Source organism: Saccostrea cucullata, unplaced genomic scaffold (genome assembly GCF_032062105.1).
Source record: "Saccostrea cucullata isolate Sc308-1 unplaced genomic scaffold, CSIRO_AGI_Scuc_v1 ctg1185, whole genome shotgun sequence".
Classification (NCBI taxonomy): domain Eukaryota; kingdom Metazoa; phylum Mollusca; class Bivalvia; order Ostreida; family Ostreidae; genus Saccostrea; species Saccostrea cuccullata.
This window is the reverse complement of record NW_026918247.1, coordinates 14,094-37,011: the sequence shown is the minus strand read 5'-3', so window position 1 is coordinate 37,011 and position 22,918 is coordinate 14,094. Positions and strand designations below refer to the sequence as shown.

The window sequence follows — 22,918 nt, the reverse complement described above, 5'->3', positions numbered from 1 at the left end:
GGCTTGTTTTCCGTTTGACTGTTCATGCAAAATAGTACGTACCTGACCGCTCTACAGAAAATGATTACTTTTCGTTCGTTTCTATTAATAAGTTATTTCTCAAGACAGAATATCAGATACATGTAATATGAAATTTGAAGCAAAAAAATATATATTCATTTAAAAAAATATAAATGTTTTTTTTGTAAATCCTGAATGGTTAACTTTGACAAATAAAAGTTAACGGACTTCTAGATAATAACGTCTTTGTTTCAGAAAATAATAATTTTAGAAAGTTGGTTTTTTTGAATACTTGAATAAAGAAATTCGTGCCATTTTTAGGACAAAATACTTAATGAATATAGATCAGGATTTAGTTGAAATATATGGAAATATTATATTGAATGTTTATTTTTGAGATTATTTTATATTTTAATACGAGGTAAGTAATAATATTATTTAGTGAACATGTAAGTAATCGTGAGTTTTCTTAATATGCCCAATAACATTAATTCGTATAAACCTAACTTTGTCAAGTCATTGTCTTTCAACTTATTTTTGAACATCATGCAGATTATTTATCCTTTAAACAGGCTAGATAAAATTGTTTTGCATAACGTTAGTCCTTAGAATGAATTCATCATGGAAAAAAGATATTTTCTATCTTAATCACACTTCCTGATACTAATATTAGCTGGAAGGTCAGAGTTTTGTCGCATGTAGTCATTTTTTTCCAATAAGATGACGTAAAATGTAAATTGAGTATATAACTTTCAGTTTTATTTGCAAACTTATTCTTTTAAAATGTGAATAAAAAATTATGTAAGTGTAAAACAAAAGATTTTTCATAAACAAAACAATAAAATCCAATCACTTCAACTGGATGGAAGATTACAAAATTCTACCATGATATAAAACACTGAAAATAAGCATTCAATTTTCCTATGTTAAAGTAGAAATATGATCACCACATGCAGTGCTGTGTCTGCCAAGAGGGGATATTAATGTCAAAATAATCACAGTAAATGAGTATTATTTGCAAAGTCATATGTGTTATTGAAATGTAGATTTTTTTCACCGCAGTCAATTTCTTTTGAAAAAAAAAACATATCAAGTGTTGTCTATTGATACTTGCCAAATCATGGGATTTATACTGTCACATCTCATTGTACTGAAAACATATCAAATGGTAGGCCATTGTTCTGGTGTCGCTCCCACCAAAATGTAACACTTAGATATCACTTTTAAAGAGTCTCTCTGTTCTGTTTCGTATAAAGCATCTTATATCATGAGACGATTAAAGGGTAATGGCTTAATGTTTGTTTCATATATTGCTTGAGAAAAGAGTTTCTGTAAAATTCCAGGGTAATATACATTGTTTTAATTGAACCTTTTAATCATTTTAGAAAATACATCTCTAAAAGCACATTTTCCCCATTGAAACGCATGTTTGTGCTAAATGGTTTGGCAAGCATACTGCTTATTCTTTAAATTTTCAGTTTTCGTACGTTTCATGGAGTTTACCAGTAGGTTTGTATTAGTAATACATGTATGTATTACAGTTTTACAATTGTTAAAGGTTTATTTTCTTTGCTAATCTAAATGTCTACATGTTTATACTAGTAAGAAGGATAGGGAGATAACGAACAGTACTCAATCAAAAGTCCATAAAACAATACAAAATAGGAGCAGAGCAAACACGGACCTCCGAAACATCAAAGATGGGATCAGTTGTCATGGAGGAGTGAGCATCCCCTGCTGTACGGTCATATCCGTCGTGTGCTCTTTGTCATGATCGGGAAATGACGGAAAAATTTGTCGTCAATTCAATGTATAAGTAATGGACTAACAATTAGTATGAAAAACGTCAGTCAGCATTTAACTTAATGATAAATTGTATTTGCTGACAAGGCCATTATACGAACTTACAAAATGATGACGTTAAAGGATACTGCTGATATTCTTGTTTCATAAACTTGCTTGCCAATGATTTACCTCGTTTTAGAAATTGTTCATACGTAGAGCATGCTTCTGAGATATATGCACATCGTATGCAGGTGATGAAGGTATTCTGCTACAATAGTAAGGGAAGTTGACGATAGAAAAGTTAAAATCTTCACGTTGATCATAAAGCTTGGTTGTTAGATTACCATTAACATCTTTTTCAAGTAAAATATCCAAGTATAAAACAGATGTTTCAGACTCTGTGATATCTTAATCTCAAGTTCTCCAGGATATATCGTATCGACGTAGGAATGGAAATTACTATTGTTACATGTAATTGACAATACGTCGTCGATAAATCTAAATGTCGAGTTGAAGGCCACAGCTAGTGTTTTCTTCTTTTCAAGCATAAGATTTTGCTCAAATTCTGCTTCATATGAATACAAAAATAGGTCTGCTAATAACGGAGCGCAATTAGTACCCATGGGAATTCCAATAGACTGTTGGAAGACCTGGTCTCTAAAAATTACATAGATTCTGTCAATCAGAAACTCAAGCATCTTTTTGATGTCAACTTCAGAGTACATGTGTGTGCAATCAGAATGTGTTTTAACAAAATAATTTTGCAAATGACCAATGACCAGGTACGTAAATTTACGAGTTTCATTTTTATTGAAAAAGCAGCTGTCAATGATATCAAAAAGCATGGACTTTAATTGATCGTAGGGAATGGTTGTGTTTAAAGTTGAAAAGTCGTAAGTTTTTAAGCTGTTGATTTTGGTAAAATCTTGTGATTTCAAATTTTCCAAAAGTTCTTTGGAATTTTTTAGTATCTACATCTGATTCATACCTCTTCTTGAGTATATTGTTGCACATTACTTTTGAAGTTTTTCATTAACTACTGTCAATACTTAGTAAGAAGTAACGAAAGAGGACTGAATGAACATTTACTGGAACACGCAATGTATCTTTGTTTGTAAAGATTCTTATGAAGTTTCGGACTCCAAAATATATATGGTAGTTCAAATTCATTTTTGGCTCTGTGGAATATTAAAAATATTCAAAACTGACATATGATTTTGAAGAATTTCTTCCTTAAGAAGGGAAGTATGAGTATAAGTAGTATTACCACTTAGAATTAAATCCAAGGTCTTCTAAAATACAATTTATATAATGAGCCTTACAAACAAAGACAATGTTGTTACCTGCTTTGTCGGCAGGGACTAGAACGTACTTTTACAAAAGGACTATTCTTGACTATTTTTTATGTCTTTAATGATGCTTTACTTAAGGCAGGTACGTATGCTTTTCTTTGAAAATTCTAAGTATGATAAATGATTGCTAACTTCACCTGATTCATGTAGAAATAGCGTGTGTGTACGGTACACAGGGGAAGCTTACTCCTCCAAGTCACTTGATCCCACCTCAGTTGTTTAGAGGTTTGTGTTTATGCTTCTTGAAGAGTTTACGGCATTTATGACAATAATTACGGGATCTTCAAAATGTATTACTGTTTCTTATGCCTTACTTCTCTTTTCGGCATCTAAACCGTATTTTATTAGAGTGTTTATCGTACGTAAGTAAATAGTATTTTTAAAATTGGAAAAAACGACCAAAAAAACTTCATTAAAAGAAAAACTTTATTGCATTGAATTCAAATATGGAGATAGCGAACAGTATTCAATATCAAAGCCCATTAAATCACACAAAATAATCGCAGAGCAATGACGGACCTCCAAAACATCAGAGGTTGCATCAGATGCCATGAAGGAGTGATCATTCCCTGCTGTACGGTCACACCCGCCGTGTGCTCCTTGTCATCATCGGGAAATAACTAAAAAATTCGTCAACAATTCAATGTATAAATAATGGACTAATATTAGTGTGAAAAACGCCAGTCAGCATTTGACTCAATGATAAATCGAACTATATTACAATGTCTTTACATAATACTGATATATTTCTAAGACTAAGAAGACAGGATTTTTTTTTTAAAAAAATAAGAGTCATATTGTTTTGGTATAATGAATCTCGGTAATATAAAATAGTATTGCTTGTAAAAAGTAAATATACTGAAGATAAGGAACAGTGATCAATTTCAGAAAGAGTAAGAATCAGGTCAAAACCACAGAACTCTGTAAACTTAAAGAGACGTAATATCCGTAAGGGGGAGGGGGCTCTGTCAATCGGACACACCCATCGGGGGACTCTGGTCCCAGGATCATGAAACAGACTTTTTCAATCGCCTGTAAAATGTTTATTAATTATTGAATTGATCTGAAAAGTTGCAAATAACAACATTTTTATAAATCAAAATTGAAACACATTTCAATTTTGATCTGTTTGCACTCTACAAAATTTAAATACAGCATGAAGATTTTTACAACACCTTAAGATGTTTCCCGGGGCAAGACACATCCACATGGGGCCTCTGTTAATTAGACACCTCCACCGGAGGACTCAGTCAACCGGACACACCCACAGGGAAGCTCTTTCGACCAGACACACCCACAGGGGGGCTCTGTCGATCAGACACACCCACTGGAGGCTCTCTGTCAACCGGACACACCCACCGGGGGACTCTATCATCCGGATGGGGCCTCTGTCAAACGGACACACTAACTCGGGGGGGGGGCTTTGTCAACCGTACCATTGGCGTCGGAAGCAAACTGAAAGTGGGGGGCTAAGTGTAAGAAAATTTTTTTTGTACCTCCAAAAAAAGCTGACAAGCAAAAAAAAAAAAAAAGGAAATGTCTATCTCCCAAACACGAAAATCCTATTTCGTGGGGGGGGGGGGGGGGGGGTAGGTTCGAACTCCTGTACCAAAAATTTTCTTCCAAACACCAACACTTCTCCCAATCTTAACCTATACCTATACTAAGACGTATCTGTGGAAAGTGGGGGGGGGCTAAACTTACGAAGATATGTTCAATGTCTATACTAAGTATATATTTGGAAAAAAGTGGGGGGGGGGGGGCTAAGCCCCCCTAGCCCTCCCCGGTTCCGATGCCTATGCGTACACATCTATAAGCGGGATTCTGTCAACGTAACACACCCACCTAGGGGCACTCTGTCAGCAAGACACACACACCGGGGGCATGCACTCTGTCAACCAGACACACGCACCGGGGGCATGCACTCTGTCAACAAGACACACCCACCGGGGGCATGCACTCTTTCAAGAAGACACACCCACAGGGGAACTCTGTCAACCAGACACACCCACAGGGAGGCACTCTGTTCGGATCAGGTGGAGCAGTTCTCAGTTTAAAGCATGGCAAACAATTATGTTACATTTGGTTTATAGAGGATTTCTCGTTATAATCCCAATCAATATTATTTTCTATAAGGGAAAAGGCTTACTTCTTTGTCTATTATTTTCCTATTAAAAAATAGTTCTAGAAAGAAACTGAATGTTTGAAAGTAATTTTTTAAAAATTTATCTGTGTATAATACGTTATTTTAATATTTTTAACGTTCTAAGGGTTGAACATATCTTTATATATTCATAAAACAAGTGATATTGGATCTTAACTAAAATGCTTATCACCCAATACTGTTCGTTATCTCAATATGTTTCACTAACAAACAATAATGTCTAACATGTTATAAATATCCATTTATTTAGTAACTAAGACAAATACAATGAAAATTGATCGATTAATTAATTTAAGTCGTGGTTTTATAAATCTAGATTAATAACTAATAGGCTCATGACTGAAGAAATTAATTGACAAACTCTTTACCTTTAAATCAATCATTCAGTTAAGTTGTATACGATATTCATAAAGTTGTCTGATAGAGATGGACGTTTAAATATTTTTTTCATTAATGACACATGATGAATAAGATCTACATGACAGTATCAAATGTTTATCACGAGATTCTTAAGACCAAGTATCAAATTATGAACATGTGGAATTTTTTTATTCTATTCAATTAAAATTGCGCAGTTATAAATCCTTAATTTGTCAAACTGAATGTTTAGATTGAGAATATGAATGAAAGTTCCTTTTCATACAAAACATGTTTAGCAAATACATGTACAAAATCTATAATCAATAATTGCGTGATAAAAGGAACTGGTAAATTTATTAACCTTGTCTTTGGTAATTAAAAAAAATATTTTGTTAAAAAAAGGTTCTGATTGTACACACAAGTACTCTGACGTTGCTATTAAAAAAGATGCTTGAGTTTCTAATTTACATAATATTTGTGGTTTCGGAGATCAGGTCCCAGGATCATGAAACAGATGTAGACTTAAGTCAAATTTATAATCGCCTGTAAAATGTTTATTAATCATTGAATGAATCTCTAATTTTGCAGATAACAAAACTTTTGTAAAGCGATATTATACAAATATGGACTCAATGTAGGTCAATATGCATTTATAATGACCCAGGATGACAGTATTGCTACATTAGTATATCGAAAGGGCGCTAGCCCGAGCTTCATGTATCTGAGGTTTCTAATTTACCCAAATTATTAGTGCAATGTATATCATCCTATTATTTACAGAGATGGTATTAACCATAAATAAGTTGAATGTAAACGTTTCAGAATTCATTGAATATTACTCAGACGAAATTGTTTTGGCAATAAATTTCCCATATCATAATAATGACGCAAGATATCTATCTCCGAATAACACAGAGTACCGCCTCCCCCAGATTGAGAATCGCTCTCGTTTACACTTGCAAACGAAATGCACTGACAAAATATAAATACCTATGTCTTCTAAGAATAGATACAATCTTACATGGTATGCTTGTCTATATTTTCTTAAGTCTCCGTAATCGCGTAAACAGAGTCAAAACTCTGCTGGCTGAGTGGAAAGGTCGAACTCAACCATGAAATGGTACTGAGTATGTGCTAATTATTCCCGAAAAATATTCACAAATATCCTAGTAATTGTTTTGTATTATCAGATTCTTCACTATATGTTTAAATTTTCCTCACCTACAACTTGCGAACTTCCATGTTTGTCTAAAGCGAAAGTGAAAACGAGGCAGCTCGTGCGAGTCATTATTCGCTTTCAGCGGTCGTTATTAAAAAATAAGTACCTCGTATTGACCAATCAGATAACCGGATTTCACAAAGTTATATAATATTAAAAAATATCTTAATTTTTGTCTACTTGACTTAACTAAAGTTCTAGCACAACATGAATATTTTGACTTAAGCTTAAGACGTTTCATGATCCTGGGGGCAGGTCTTCCAACAATCTACTGGAAATCCAAAGGGTACCATTTGCGCACCGTTATATGCAGACCTATTTTTGTATTCATATGAAGCAGATTTTGTCCAAAAACTTATACTTAAAAAATAGAAAACATTTGCTGTGGTCTTCAACTCGACATTTCGATATACATTGTATCGACGACGTGTTGTTAATTAACAATGGTAATTTCCATTCTTATGTCCATACGATATATTCCGGTGAGCTTGAGATAAAACATACCACAGACACGTCTGTTTCATATCTGTATACTATACTTGAAAAAGACGTTAATGGTAATCTAACAACCAAGCTCCATGATAAGCGTGATGACCTTCAATCGTCAACTTCCCTTCCTTATGAAGCAAAGTACCTTCATCACCTCATACAGAGTTTATATCTCTCAGTTGATTCGATACACAAGAGATTTTCTACGTCTCAACATTTTATAAAAAAAAGGTAAATTATTAACAAAGTAGTTGATGAAACTAATAGCAGCAGTTTCTTTTAATATGTCGAGACCACTAGATTTTCTGACGTCAGCATAAATTTGCATGTAATTTAGCTATCTGTTTACTTTACCCACTGATGAATGAGTCGCAATGCATTGTGGGCTACTACAAGTACTCAGTTGTGTTGAAAATAAAGGCCAACTTGAATTGTCCCTTGGAAACTTTTTTTCAATTTATTTTTAGATTTATGGAAGAAATATTTTAAATGATGTATAATCTTTCACTTATATCAACTTTTAATACATCGGCCTAAACCATTGTTTAAAAAGACGTACATGTAGGTGCTATCGTGTCGATAAAGCAATGAGTTTTATCACGTGATATGCGTGTATATAGTTTTAGACAGCAGTACAAGACAATCGCATCATCTCGGGTCTTTCCGTCAGAGGTCGGAAAAACAACCTCGAATGTATTAACATCACCGGATGTTAAAAATTTATACATTTCCTGTTTATTCAAATAAAGGATAGACGGAGTTAGAAGTCCCTTCTATAGTATATTTTAGATAACACCATTACATTGAATAAAGTTAAACTCCATATTCCACAAACAAAAGATCTCCGTGCATTTATTTTAGATCGTGAAAAGGGGGTTGTCATGGCGTCTACCTTTACATTCGAGGTCGTTTTTCCGCTAGTCGGAAAGGCCCGAGAAGTTGCGATTGCAGCACAAGGTGCGCTTTTAGTTTTCTAACCCCTAAATATTATCAAAAGTTTTCAAAGCGCTTGCACATTATTCGAACTTTCGAAGCAACTATTAATCCTCTAAAACAATTCCAATATTAAATGTGAGGATGGAGCAATGCCCTTGGAATATAATCTTTCAATTTCGGACTTAAAAAGTAATAGAGAAGCTCTACGGGTTCTCCGGTGACGAAGTGCATATTATGCAGAAACCGACGAAAATCGTAAATACGTAGTAGAGTGTCATGATTTGGGACTCATTCGTTTGACTGGCGAACGGGTGTGACGAAGATATCGTCTCGTGTTGAAAATTGCCTTCCATATAAGGTAGTGGTCTCGACCTGTTTAAAAGCATCATTTCGTAAGTTTTGTGGTCGATAGAATGATCTTGTCAGCTAATACAATTTATCATTGAATCAATTGCTGACTGACGTTTTTCATTCTAATTGTTAGTCTATTATATACATACTGAATTGTCGACAAATTTTTAGGTTATTTTTCGATCATGACTAGGAGCACACGGCGGATGTAACCGGTCTACAGGCAGCTGACTCCTCTATGGTACCTGATCCCACTTCAGATGTTTTGGAGGTTCCTGTTTGCTTTGCCCGAATTTGGTATTGCCTAGTGGACGTTTGAGCTTGTGTACTGATCATTATATATTCCATCTTTTGATTTCATATTTAAATCCACCAAAAATAGTAAAGAACACGAACGAATAAGTTTAACATTTTCATTGTGCTAAGGAGATTACAAACAGTGTTCGAGTTAAAAAAAAAAAGACGTAGTTTCAAGATGGAAATGCATGTAATTTGTATATTATTGTCTCTTTGTACACCATTTCATTCAGTTTTTGATATAAGATTAAAATTTTGTAGAACATGATTTGAATTTTTATTATGTCATAAAGTATTGTTGGTTCTATACTACTGCTTATACGAAACAATGTCTTTATCATACTTCATATAAATATGTTACAGTAAACCAGATAATTTTCATTTGTATCTTTCAGCAATATTTGCAGTAGTTCCATTTCATAGTTTTTTGTGCTTTGTGTTCCCTTGTTTTGACTGCGGGGGCTGTTCCGAGAGTTTGCGGACGATATCAATCTTCCTTAAACTTTCCTCAAGATATTTAAAATGAGCACACTATCATATGTAAAAACATATTTAGTTGATATGAGGTGAGGTTTCATTTTATGAGCTTTAAGAGAAGTCATGTTATTTAATTTTAGAATCAAAACGTTTTGTGACCACGGAGCAAACTCAACACATTTTAACGACGAAAACATACTGTCATAAGGTTCTCAAAGATTATCTTCCTGTACATTTCAAACTTTGGCACTACACCAGTGTCCTGGTAAAAGCGTCTTTAATTTTACGTTTTTGTTGCTGGTGCTCCATACCTTTCTACGACGTCATCTGGTTTGCACGTTTCAATTAGTACTTCTTATAATTAACTCCTGAAATACATTTCTTTTCAAGGAAACTTAATATTAAGTCAGAACTTAGAATATGAAACTGTAAAAATTCTAAATATGGATGTCTAGATTTTTTTCGGTAATTGCCCAAATTTACAGAGTAAATAGCTATAAACATTATTCAGTGTATCAATTTTGGATAAAGAAATTCTTACATGCTCCACAATCCAATTGTTGTCATTTAAAACTTTGAATAAGTAAGAAATCATGAAATTTGAAATTTGTAAATACATTTTATTTGGATTTATTGTTGAAATATTGCTACTAGTTTTGATAGGAAATGACGTTATGTAAAAAAGTTATGACACAAGAGAAAAAACTTTTACAAACAAACATTTTTAGAAACTTTGCAGCCGTTATTCCTTAGTAAGGCTTAAGAAACAGTTTTACAGACATCTTTTTACTCGGTATTTAGACTTATTCTCTAGCCAATCCATAGTGTCCAGTCTACAAAATAACAATTGTCACACTTTTGTTTCCGATTGTAAGGACTGTAAGCTAGTTTCTGTTTTGTTAACCAACCAGTAAGTGTCCATATGTCCTTTACCCTGGAAATGGAAGTGATATATCAAATTTACATATGTATCAAATATTTAATTAAATAGATAAATAATTAAATATTTCATTTTTAATACATTACATGTACAAAGTTCTTTAAGTCACAGTAAAGACCTACTGTCATCTGTTTTCATTTATCGTCATTGTCATACGATACTTTTTAAAAAAATTCAGATTCTTCTGAAACCGCTCGACAAATTTTAAGTAATCTTGGAACTTTGCATGAATTGGAGGAGGGAAAATCATATGGAACATTTTGTATGATTTCTGCTTCCTAGAACCACTATAATCATCTTAAAATTCCTTACTCCTGAATCTCAAACTGTTGGTATTGTTGTACATGTAATGAAATTTGAAGAAAAATCAAAATCATAACTCGATTGCCAAAATACAGATCGTGGGCAAGGTAAACAAGGACCTCTAAAACATAAAGGGTTTGATCAGGTGTCGTGGAGGACTAAACATCCCCTGTTGGACGGTCACACCGGTAATGTGCACATTGGCATGATCAAGTAAACGATAAAACCTTATGGATGTTTTTGGCCTATCAATTATCAAACTTCAAGTATTACATGTAGTATGCAGAAGCTTCTCCTGTAACTAAGATACCAAGCAGAAAAGCAAATAGCAATTAAAAATGGTCAAATTAAAATTACGTTTAGCCAAGTGTAAATATTTTTTCTGGTCTACCTTTATAAAGACATTCCCTCTATCTGTGATCTCATGTCCTCCCAGATTAAGTAATGCATTTCTTGTCATAGCTGTGATGTGAATTTTGCCACCTATAAAGTAATTGCATTCAATGACAAATTAAGCAAGTAGGATGATAAAAAGAATATCGTTTAATAAAACCAAACAGAAAATTTGGATTTTTTCTGACCTTCTCCATTAGATTCCATTCTGGAGGCCGTGTTCACTGTGTCACCAAACAAACAGTACCTCGGCATGATCAACCCCACCACTCCTGGCAGTGAGTGAAACAGGTTAAACCATATAACAACACAAGCACTTCTAACAGTAACGAACGGTAAAAAATATGTTAAACAAAATCATCTTTAACAGAAAGTTTAACTTTACAAGACGCGTTTCATTACAACAGGTATGTTGATTTTTCCGTATACAAGTTACTTAGGAGATTGATATAATTATATAATCCACCTGCGCAGACCGGTCCAGTGTGCAGACCTATCCTAACCATTACTTTCTGTTCTGGAATAGCCTTTAACTTGAACTGCTTGAGTTGTCCCAATATGGCTAAAGACATGTTAGCTATCTCGCCACTATGAGCATTTCCATTCCGCTCCGGTAGGCCACTGACCACCATATAAGAATCACCAATTGTTTCAACCTGAACAAATAAATTATGTGAAGTTTCCTTTAAAACAAATAAAACAGACAACTTTAAAACTCTTTTTGTAAAACTATTGCGCATTCTGATCTTTCATTTCACCTAAATTGAAAAGCATCTGGAAGATCATACTAGTACTATAGTTTAAAAGGAATTATGGAAATTATAAACAGAAATCAAGCACAGAAGTCCATTGAAGCAGAACAAAAAGGCAGCAGAGCAAACAAAAGCCTCCGAATACATTAAAGAAGCCTCAGGTGCCACGAAGGAGTAAGCATCCTCTGTTGACCAATGTCACTCGCTTCTTGATCGCGCAACAGTATTGTTACTGATTTGTTTAGAGACAGGAGTTAATATATCAACATACAGTATATATTGCATGAAGATTGGATTTTTAAAAAGTTATTATATTATTCTTATATTGACAATGGTAGAACGGTCTATAAATATAACCGATTTTTACAGGGATATGACATAAATTGTACCTTATACACATCATATTTTGAAATTATGTCATCGAATAACGTATAGATCTCGTTGAGGAAATCAACAACATCTAGCGGCGTGATCTGAGCTGCAATGGTGGTAAACCCTACGATGTCGGAAAAGAAAACAGTGACTGCTTCGTAGGCTTCAGGGACAACGAATTCTCCTCTTTTCAGTCTATCTGCCACAGACCTATGCAGAAAAACATTGATGGATACAGTAAATAATCATGATAACAATTTCTACTTTTTATCTTACCTAAAAAATACTTAATTTTTCTAATTATTAAATTGAGAAAAATAATTAAGTTATAAAGAAGCTCACAAACAATATTCCTATCAACGAAGCATCAACATATTGTCTTTTTTTTACATAAATAGCTGATGGTCGTAAATGTTTGGAAAAAATATCCACATATTAATCTGATATGAACTTTTGGTGTTAATAATATAACAAGAGGCCCATGGGCCACATCGCTCACCTGAGAAGCTTTGACCGTTCTGTTCTTTACCAGATTTCCCCCTTGTTATACATAATGCATCCCCACCCTACCCCACTGATCATAATTTAGACATTTTGAAATCTACACTACCCCATGATCCTTCCATGGGCACATATGTTTCAGCTTTTTTGGCCCAGTGGTTCCTGAGAAGAAGATTTTTAAAGATTTTTCCTATATATTTCTATGTAAAACTTTGATTCCTTATAATGGCCCCGCCCTTCCCCCTGGGGTCACGATTCCTACAATTTAGAATTTACACTACCCCAGAATGCTTCCACATAAGCTTCACATTTTCTGGCCCAGTGGTTCTTGAGAAGAAGATTTTCAAAGATTTTTCCTATATATTTCTATATAAAACTTTGATTCCCCATTGTGGCCCCGCCCTTCCCCCGGGGGTCATTATTTGAACAATTTAGAATCTACATTATATCAGGATGCTTCCACATAAGTTTTAGCTTTTCTGGCCCAGTGGTTCTTGAGAAGAAGATTTTCAAAGATTTTTCCTATATATTTCTATGTAAAACTTTGATACCCCATTGTGGCCCCGCCCTTCCCCCGGGGGTCATGATTTGAACAATTTAGAATCTACACTATACCAGGATGCTTCCACATAAGTTTCAGCTTTTCTGGCCCAGTGGTTCTTGAGAAGAAGATTTTCAAAGATTTTTCCTATATATTTCTATATAAAACTTTGATTCCCCATTGTGGCCCCGCCCTTCCCCCAGGGGTCATTATTTGAACAATTTAGAATCTACATTATACCAGGATGCTTCCACATAAGTTTCAGCTTTTCTGGCCCAGTGGTTCTTGAGAAGAAGATTTTTTAATGACCCAACCCTATTTTTGTCTTTTCTTGATTATCTCCCCTTGCGAGGGGATATGTCCCTTCATTTTGACAATTTAAATTCCCCTTCACCCAAGGATGCTTTGTACCAAGTTTGGTCAAAATTGGCCCAGTGGTTCTTGAGAAGAAGTCGAAAATGTGAAAAGTTTACAGACGGACAGACGGACAGACAGACAGACAGACGGACAACGGACAAAATGTGATCAGAAAAGCTCACTTGAGCCTTCGGCTCAGGTGAGCTAAAAATTTTGCAATGAAAAAAAAATTGCTTATCTGCAGAACCACATTTGTCAGAAATTCCCTTTTGACTGAACCATTTAAGAAAAGGATAACAGTAAAAATAAAGTTGAGAATCATTTCTTCCCTCTACCAACTTTTATAAATAATGTTCATCTCAAATAACAGTACAAATGTTATTTGGTTTTATATTTCTTTTTTCAAAACGTAATATAAATGAACTCTTATAAACCTCCAGAGCAGTGATATTTTATGGATTTTGATATTGAATATTGTTGTTATCTCCATATCCTCCCTTTTTACTTTTGTTGATTTGCCCTAACGACACTCACTTCGGTAACATGCGGTACAGCAGGCGGTCTGTCTTCTCTTTCTCTTCGTTCAGTGAGACTGTCCTCTCTTCCACTAAGTCTTCTAGGTTGTTGGCATAGGTCTCCAGCATGTTTATCATGGAGTCTATTATACTAACGCTCCTGGCAATCAGAGTCATTCAAATCAAATCAAAGACTTTTTCTTTGGAATTGAGTAGTTACAAGATCATTATCAATCCTAAAGCAACACTCTGAACAAAGATCAAAGACCATCGAATGATATCACTACTGGTCATTCATCTGTCTATGTTTGAAATCGTCCAAGTTGTTGTCACTATTGTAATAAGGCTTATACAGAAAGTCGACAATCTCATTTCTTGCAAAAACGCCAATTTGTTCCATTGTATTACTAATTGTAATCTTATAATCTCGACATTAAACTTTTCTCTAACCTGTGAACGATCGCTCTAAAATAGATACCTCTGTTATAACAATAAACACGGTTTTTGATCATGAGAGATTTGAGAACGAAGTAAAGATTTTTCATGAAACGTTTCTGAATATTGTCACTGTATAAGGACGCTAAACATCAAAAAAGGCAATAATGTCTTTGAAACTAATACTAGTAATTTTTTGTCTCAAAAAACCTTGCATGTCTGGGTTATTATCTTTTTTACAAAATAAATTTCATTATTTTCATTTCATGCTCAGTTGCTGTATATTATTAATACTCTGTCTAATAAATGCAGTTGAAAATCCTAATTTAGCATGTATAAAGAAAAGGTTAGAATCAGCGATTTTTTGAAGCCTCGAATGGCACTTTTGACAATAGCATCCCTTCTCCAAAAGAAGGCCTTGCAATAAAATTACATTTTTTTTTTATAATTTGTAGTGTACCTAATTTAAAAATATTCAGTAGATAATATTAAATGTAGAAATGTTTCGCTTTCAACTGCGCATGGTTTTATAAGGTCTCCAATTTTTTTCGATTATCGTGAATCTTCTCTTACTGCAATTAACTTAAGGAAGGCTACTGACAGATAAGTTTATGTTTCAGGGATTTTAACAACCTTGCTTAAAGTCAGCATTACGTAAAGTCTACGGTGGTTATAGTGAAATTGTTAGGCATAAAATCAAATATAATTTCTCCAAATGCTGCATTTACCTGACGTTTTTCTAACCAATAGTAAGTTTTTTCTTCATGTATTAAATTTTTCAGCGATATATTTCAATGGTTATCTCCATTTTTATGTCGATACGATATGTTCTGGTGAGCTTGAGATAAAAGGTACTACAGAGTCTGACACTTCTGTTTCATATTTGGATATTATAGTTACTTGAAAAAGACGTTAATGGTAATTTAACAACTAAGCGCTATGATAAACGTGATGACTTTAACTTTTGTATCGTCAACTTCCCTTACTTATGTAGCATTATATCTTTATCATCTGCAAACGGAGTTTATATAACTGAGTTGATTCGATAGGCAAGAACATGCTCTACGCATGAACAATTTCTAAACGAGGTAAACTATTGACAAACAGGTTGATGAAACAAATACAATTTATCATTAAGTCAAATGCTGACTGACGTTTTTCATACTAATTGTTAATCCATTATTTATACACTGAAATGACTACTGATTTTTCCGTTATTTCCCGATCATGACAAGAAACACACGGCGGGTGTGACCGGTCGGCAGTGGATTCTCACTTCTCCATGGCACCTGATCCCACCTTTGATGTTTTGGAGGTCTGTTTTTGCTCTGCCTCATGTTTTTATTGTTTTGTGGACTTTTGATCTTGAATACTGTTCGTTATCTCCATATGTTTCAATTCGCTTACCAACTCAATACTTAGGGCTCTGGGCGGTGTTCATGCACAGAGGGATGCTTACTCTTTCTGATCCAATCTTTGAAATTTCTGCGGGATCGTGTTTTTGCTCTGTTCATAGATTTGTATGGTTTGTAGATTTTTATAGATCGACCAATCTTTGCTATCTCCTCTTTTTGTATTGCTATAACAGATTAGACATATTCAACGACACAGAGTTCGAGGAAAAGCAAAACTTTCGTTTGTATAAAGCTTAACTGAAGACTGTAAAATCAATTACGCAGTGAAATTAGAAGTCTCATTCAGAGATTTATTCATAATGTCTTACCACCCATACAATTGTCGAAATTAAAAGCAATAGTGCTTTGCTTTACATGTATGCAGTTTTCATTTTATTTTCAGAGGTCTATGTTTGCTTTGCGCATATATTAATGATTATTTTTGACTTTAAGAATGATCACTGTTCATTATCTTTCTTTTTTATGTTACCCATTCAATTTTCTGGAAAAGTGATTGTAAATTTAAAATTTCCGAAATAAGAATAAATAAAATAATCCCACATATTACTTTAAGGATTGTGTCAGTACATCTTGTGTGAAATCTATTGCTACATGGACTTTAATAATTTACTTGTAATTGAAATACCCACTACAGTCAACAGCTTAGCGGTATGGGAACCATCTTGACCTAAGTTCATTAATCGTATTTTATTTTCTAGACCTTCTGACGGAGCAGGAAACATTTGAGCTTTGCCCATTTCCTCTACATGAAGCTATTATCCATACCAAGAATAATGACAATTAAATTTGCAGTCCGTTGTTTATCTATTAGATGTAGTTAATAACAACTGTTTGGTCCTTTGATCCACCTGGCAATCGAAGTTTACATAAACAATGTTGATTGGAATCGGAAATATGAGAGGCATTTCATTACCGGACTTTATGACCTAAGCACTTCAAATAAAGCTTAAACCGATCTTTCTTCTACATGTTAAAAACAGCATGGTGTTCAGAGATATAAGTGGTGTTTATCCCCCATTGCAGTATCAAACATCTACTATACATACATTTCACACAAGATGTACCGAAAAAATCGTGAAAGTATTGTCTGAGATTTTTCTATCTAGCTTACATTTATAGCAGAACTTTTAAAAATATGTCTTCAATTTCAAAATACATGTAGCAGACACCTTTGGAATAAAAAAAAGAAACATATAACTAGAACATGCAGTTTATAGTTACTTCGTGAGCCATGAATTTATATTCAATGGATATTACAGAATCTTCTATATTTCATATCGAACAGAAACATGTACAAGTATTTCATAATTTCTGTCACACATCTTAATGGGTATAATCTAAATATCAATCATGGTACCAGAACAAAATTACAGAGATACCATAGACAAGAAAATTAATCTGAAATTATGGTATTGTAAATATTTGAAAAAAAATATCATACACATGATGTCACTGATGATGTCATCAGTGATGACATGATTTCAGGTATTTTCTAAATAGAGTTCAACTTGCAACAGACATCTCAAGTTGTAAATGTTTAATATAAAATATATGGACATTCAGAACCCTTTTCAAGCTCAGAAGTCCATTAAACAATATAAAATTGGAGCAAAGCAAACATGGACCTCCAAAACATCAGAGGTGGAATCAGGTGCAATGAAGGAAGGGGCATATACTGCCGACCGGTTACATCCGCCATGTGCTTCTTGTAATGAGCGTGAAATAACAATAAAAATTGTTGACAATTCAGTGTGTTAATTTGTATGTTGTTTAACATCCCTCCATTCACATGGAGATGCCATCAATTGCCGGTGTAGAGCTGTAAATTGTGTCTTGTACTCGACATTTACAGCCATTAAGCAGTGAGTGATCTTCTTTATGCCAGTACCTACTGCAACACGGGACCTAGCTTTATACAGATCTCATCCGAAGTACCAGTCTCTATATCCCAAAGTGGGATTCGAATCCGCGCCGAAGGATCAACTCTTTACTTCCGACTTTAGAGCAGACGCTAAAACCACTGTGTCACGTGGACGCCCAATTAAGTGTGTAAATATTGCCTTACAAGTGGTTTGAATAACGTCAGTCAGTATTTGACTTAATGATTGATTATTTTAGATGACAAGGTCATTTTATCGGCCATAGAACTTACGAAATGATGACTTTAAACGAGATTACTAGTAATCATATTCTTGTTTATATATTTCAGATTAATTAAGCACATAACAGGATTAATTATCACCTGTATATTTTTCTATGCAGATAACTTACGCCTCGGCGTTATTTTCCTTGATGAGTTTAATTATGCCAGCAAAGTCTGGTCTCTTTCGCCAATCATCGGCCCAGCATAGCTCCATTAAATCCAACATTTCTGGTTTGATGACTTCTGATTGGTAAGTTTCTGGTTTACACGAATTTCCACCGTGTATTGCTTTTATTATATCTGTTACGAAAGACAATTTTTTGTCAAATCCCTTTGCTCTCATTTATTATGACTCTGTTTGATCACTCAAACACAATTTTGAATTGAAAATGGTCAGAATTTTTTGTCAATAGCACTCCTTTTGCTTTGTTTATTGAAACTTTTATTTGTGGATTCTTGGCTCTATTTAATATCGTTAAAAGCAAGAAAAAGACTCGTATATCATGTACATAAATCATCTTATCTGTATTGGCAAACACTATTTTGAATTGAAAATGGCTTTCATATTATACTACGTATGCCTACCTAGTAATGTAGGTATAATTTACCATGGATCATCAATGAATCTACAAGAAGGCCCCCAGCCTTGCCTAACACATCTTGTACTGCCATCGTCCAAAGAGTTCATTTTCACTATCCCATTGTCCTTACAACTTTCAGTCAGAATTCGTTTGATGTAAAGCTCCAGCAATTGTCACATAATGTTTTCAAAGACGCAGATAGCAAAAATTCTAAATTTTGAACACGATCTACTTTCTTTCGAGGCATGTCAACATCAACGGTGCTACGTAATCAAGTTATACGTCATCAATTTGAATAAGCAATCATTTATGTAGTTTTGCAGGGGAAGTCTCAAAGTTTTGTTAAAACGAAAGTCGTATGAGATAAATAGAACATCTATAATTATGTCATTTGATATTGGCTTTATCCAACAATTTGAAATGGTGTATATATTCGCGAGGCTTGCCGAGCGAATATGCACCATTTCAACGAGCTTCTGGCCGAAAGTTGTAAGGAGCATGGGATCGTGAGAATTATCTGTTATATTTAGGCATTGTTTCATCGATCCATGGTAAGTTACACCTACATTACTAGATAGACATGCGTAGTTTAATATAAGAAAGCATTATTTCAGATTTTAAAGGAATATTATAACAACAACTTAACTGCTAGGCTTTACTTTCTCCGAAAACGATTTAAAGAAGGGGGTAAACATCTATCTTCAAGTAGCCAATATAGGTTCCTTGATCAAATAAGACACTTCTTTGACATATACGAGTCTTTTTCTTGCTTTTAACGATATTATCGCTCTTTATCATTCATTTTATTCGGGCAAGAATTTTCATAAATAAGTTTCAATAAAGTAAAATCTTGAAGCGAGGGATGGTGTCAAAACTGGAAGTGCTATTGATAAAGCATCTACCCGTGAATAAAGCATAAGTTTATCTAACGGACTGTATCTCCAACATGTATGAGATAAAATGCTATATTTTTGTTTAAGCTATGATTTTCAGAGTTAAAAAAACAAAACACACAAACAAAACAACAACAACAACAAACACAGTACCCCTCGGTGTCTTTCCTGCTACAGGAAACGGTCCGTTTCGGTAGAAAGTTTCATGCATGATGATACCATAGCTATATACATCGCTGGCGCTTGTTCCATTCCTGGGAAAATTGTTATCAGACCTCAATATTTCAGGAGAAGTCCATAACAAATCTGGATAAATATTAATATAATCATATACGAAATCCAAAAATAAGACATAATTTAAAAAAATATTACATCTTGTTAGTAAAATGAGAATGTAAAAATGATATTCCATTTAAATAAGAAAGAGGACACTGATATATCAACCAATAGGCCTGTAGCAATGGGTTCAAATGTTGAGGCAAGACCTTCGATTAAACCTTTGCTTTTTCATGCAGGGATTCTCATTTTGACACTTGTTTTTATTTAGAATTTGGATATTATTTACTGGAACCTAAGGTACATATATAATTTTCTCTTTTTTTTCAATCAAATGTCGAAGTTTATATAATTAAGTTTTTATACTCTACTTTCCTCAATCTATCAATAAGTAAAATCGTATAAATATGACGTCTGATATAAATTAAAAACACGATACTGAAGATATTGATTTTCGTGAAATGACATAAAAGACTTTAATGACCATTCAAATTACACAAGACAAAGTGTAATTAAAGGTAAGGTAAATACCAAAGGGTCGAATTGCAGATTTGCAGAAAGCAATATTGCACTGAAATGACAATTATGTAAATACTGAATCACTTGCACTAATCAAAAAGGCTGTGTGTTCATAATTTAATATACCCTTTTCTACTGATGGAATAACTTAATTATAATTTTGAGTTCTTCACATACCTTTGAAATCTTCCATCGTTTTGATGTTTGTGACCCCCTCTTGCCTGAAGAAGGCAGACACCCCGTAGTCCGTGACCTTCACGGTCCATCTGTTGTCGATGATACAGTTAGAACTTTTCAGTCGACCGTGGGATTTCAGGACCGATGAGTGGAGGTACTTCATTCCCTGCAATCAAATTTAGAAAAATGTCAACTTATTCAATTACCAATAAATCTTTCGAATCGAATCTAATTTTATTCAATTGCAAAAGAAACGCTTTAAAAATAGATGTAAAGTAAAGAATTTTGTATCTTTTAAAAAATCTATCTTCAATTTGGTAAATATCTAATTTTATTAATCTCTTTCAGTAAAAAAATCAAATATTGCTAACACATTTGGAAAAGATTTTATGACTGTTCATTTTAAGTAATGCAGCAATATTTCAAAAAATAAATTCTCCTTCCGTTTCCCGTAACGATGCTAAGGCTTCCTGAAAAGGGTTTCGTATTATATGCATTAAATAAAAAGAATGTTAGAGAAAATTCATCATCTGAAAAACGGGCATTTGAAAAGCCAAAAAATTCTTTCGTTATTAATGAACCTATTGTATCGAAACAATTGTTGTTTAAAGTCTTGCACGTTTTACTTGAAAGCTTTAACAGTCATATTTTACTTAGTAAAGTGAACAGATAACCATTTAACATTTTTATCAAATCTCCTATGTTCTGAAAAGTGAGTTTAGCCTTACTTTATTCGCTTTTGAAAATCATAATATAAAAAATCAAACATTTGCAGATTACTTTGATAATATTTATCTCTTTCATTTTCTATCACTTGAAAAGATCAATTCATATAAAAATATTTCTAGTCTGTTTCCTGAAATAAAAAAGATTGTGAGAGTTTATATTGATTTTAAGAAAAAAATGTTATCTGAAAACATTTCAAACTTACCAAAGCTATGTCTTTAAGAATTGTCACTTTGAAAGTCCATTCCAACTTGATATCATCATTTTCCAAAACATCCTTATAAAAGAGAGAGAAAAATATTTACTGAAATCAATTGCAAAAAATGCATGTATTGCCAGACCTTTCTCATTCTTGCTTCCTACTGATTTTTTTTTAAATACTGAATTCAAAAAAGAACAAATTTACTTGTCAAGGTTTAAAAACAAATAAATTTATCCATTTTAAAAATTTATGGGTAAATTGATCTGACTTTGATGATATGTAACTGCTGTTGAGGATTTTTTCTGGTTATACCTGAAGGCTTCCCTTGGTACCATACTGAAAGAGACAGCAAATATTTGGAGGATCGATGCAAGCTCCGATAAAGGGATTCACGTTGGCATGTAAAAATTCCCGCATCTAAAGGCGTATAAAAATTATTTCATATAATTTTGTTTTAATTGTATACATGCTTTTTTGAGGAGTTGAATTCAGGAAATTCCACATTCAGAACAAGGACATACAGCCTTAAGTTCCACGAGATCAGTCATGTTCAGCTGAACACCGGACAGCTGACTGGATTTGAGGGCCACTGTCTGACCGTTGTACTCCGCTGTCTGTGTGTAGTTCAGTACGCCCGTCCCCTCGCTACTGCAGTCCCGGTCCCGCAACGAAAACGTACTTCTACTGAGCTAGAAAAAATCGGGGTAAAGGGAGTTAAGTTTGCCTGCTAAACGTCCACTTGAGAATTGCTTACTGCCTACTCATAAAGAGACTTTACAAATTTATTCGAAATTCATTCGATGCGAACGGACTTTGGGTAATGAATCATCTTCATGCGTCAGCACCTTCTGTAACCTCTTTCACATGAAAGGTGGATCCCCTCCCAATTTAGAAAAAATAGTAAAAGTCTCTTTTCTTTTTTGTTAAATACATTTCCATGTCAATCAAACCCATACTTCGTTTTATGTAAGCTTATTTTATTTTTTATAATTATGACGAGGCAACCGTACAATAAAATTCAATATGAAAATAAGTATTACTTCATACATCATTTTTTTTTTTATAAATAAACATTATTTATTATTGCTATTTTTCAACGACTTAATTTCCCCTGAATAGTCAATAAACATATTTCTCCCCTGGGATTCAAAAGGTATATATCTCGGTGATATTTGGTTTTATTTTCTTTTAAATGAAATCGATTTTGTTGCATTGTGATTATGATTTTAGACATTGGATATTTGAAGTGAGGAAACAAAATATATCCGAATTTATTGGTATTCTTCCTGCTGTGAAAACCTTTGTTATTAATGATTTGAATTTGACAAAAGACTTAATATGATCCACCTGCTTTGCCTAGTCCTCTCAGTTAAACAACATCGCTCAAATCATTGTTAGAGGTAAGAAATAATGATTAGTGAACACTTAGTTAGTCAATTATTTATAC

The 22,918-nt window shown here is 33.7% G+C and overlaps 1 protein-coding gene across 1 annotated transcript; it reads right to left on the bottom strand.

Annotated features, from left to right (window-relative positions):
- Positions 1–10,227: 10,227 nt before the first annotated feature.
- On the bottom strand, positions 10,228–22,160 carry LOC134260254 (atrial natriuretic peptide receptor 2-like; the record flags this gene model as incomplete). Its single annotated transcript, XM_062742829.1, has 12 exons — positions 10,228–10,364; positions 11,065–11,156; positions 11,255–11,338; positions 11,533–11,722; positions 12,208–12,400; positions 14,124–14,264; positions 18,226–18,397; positions 19,725–19,877; positions 20,544–20,709; positions 21,475–21,546; positions 21,784–21,888; positions 21,993–22,160. Coding segments are annotated over 12 exons (1,620 nt in total), but the record flags the coding sequence as incomplete, so codon positions are not given.
- Positions 22,161–22,918: the final 758 nt, after the last annotated feature.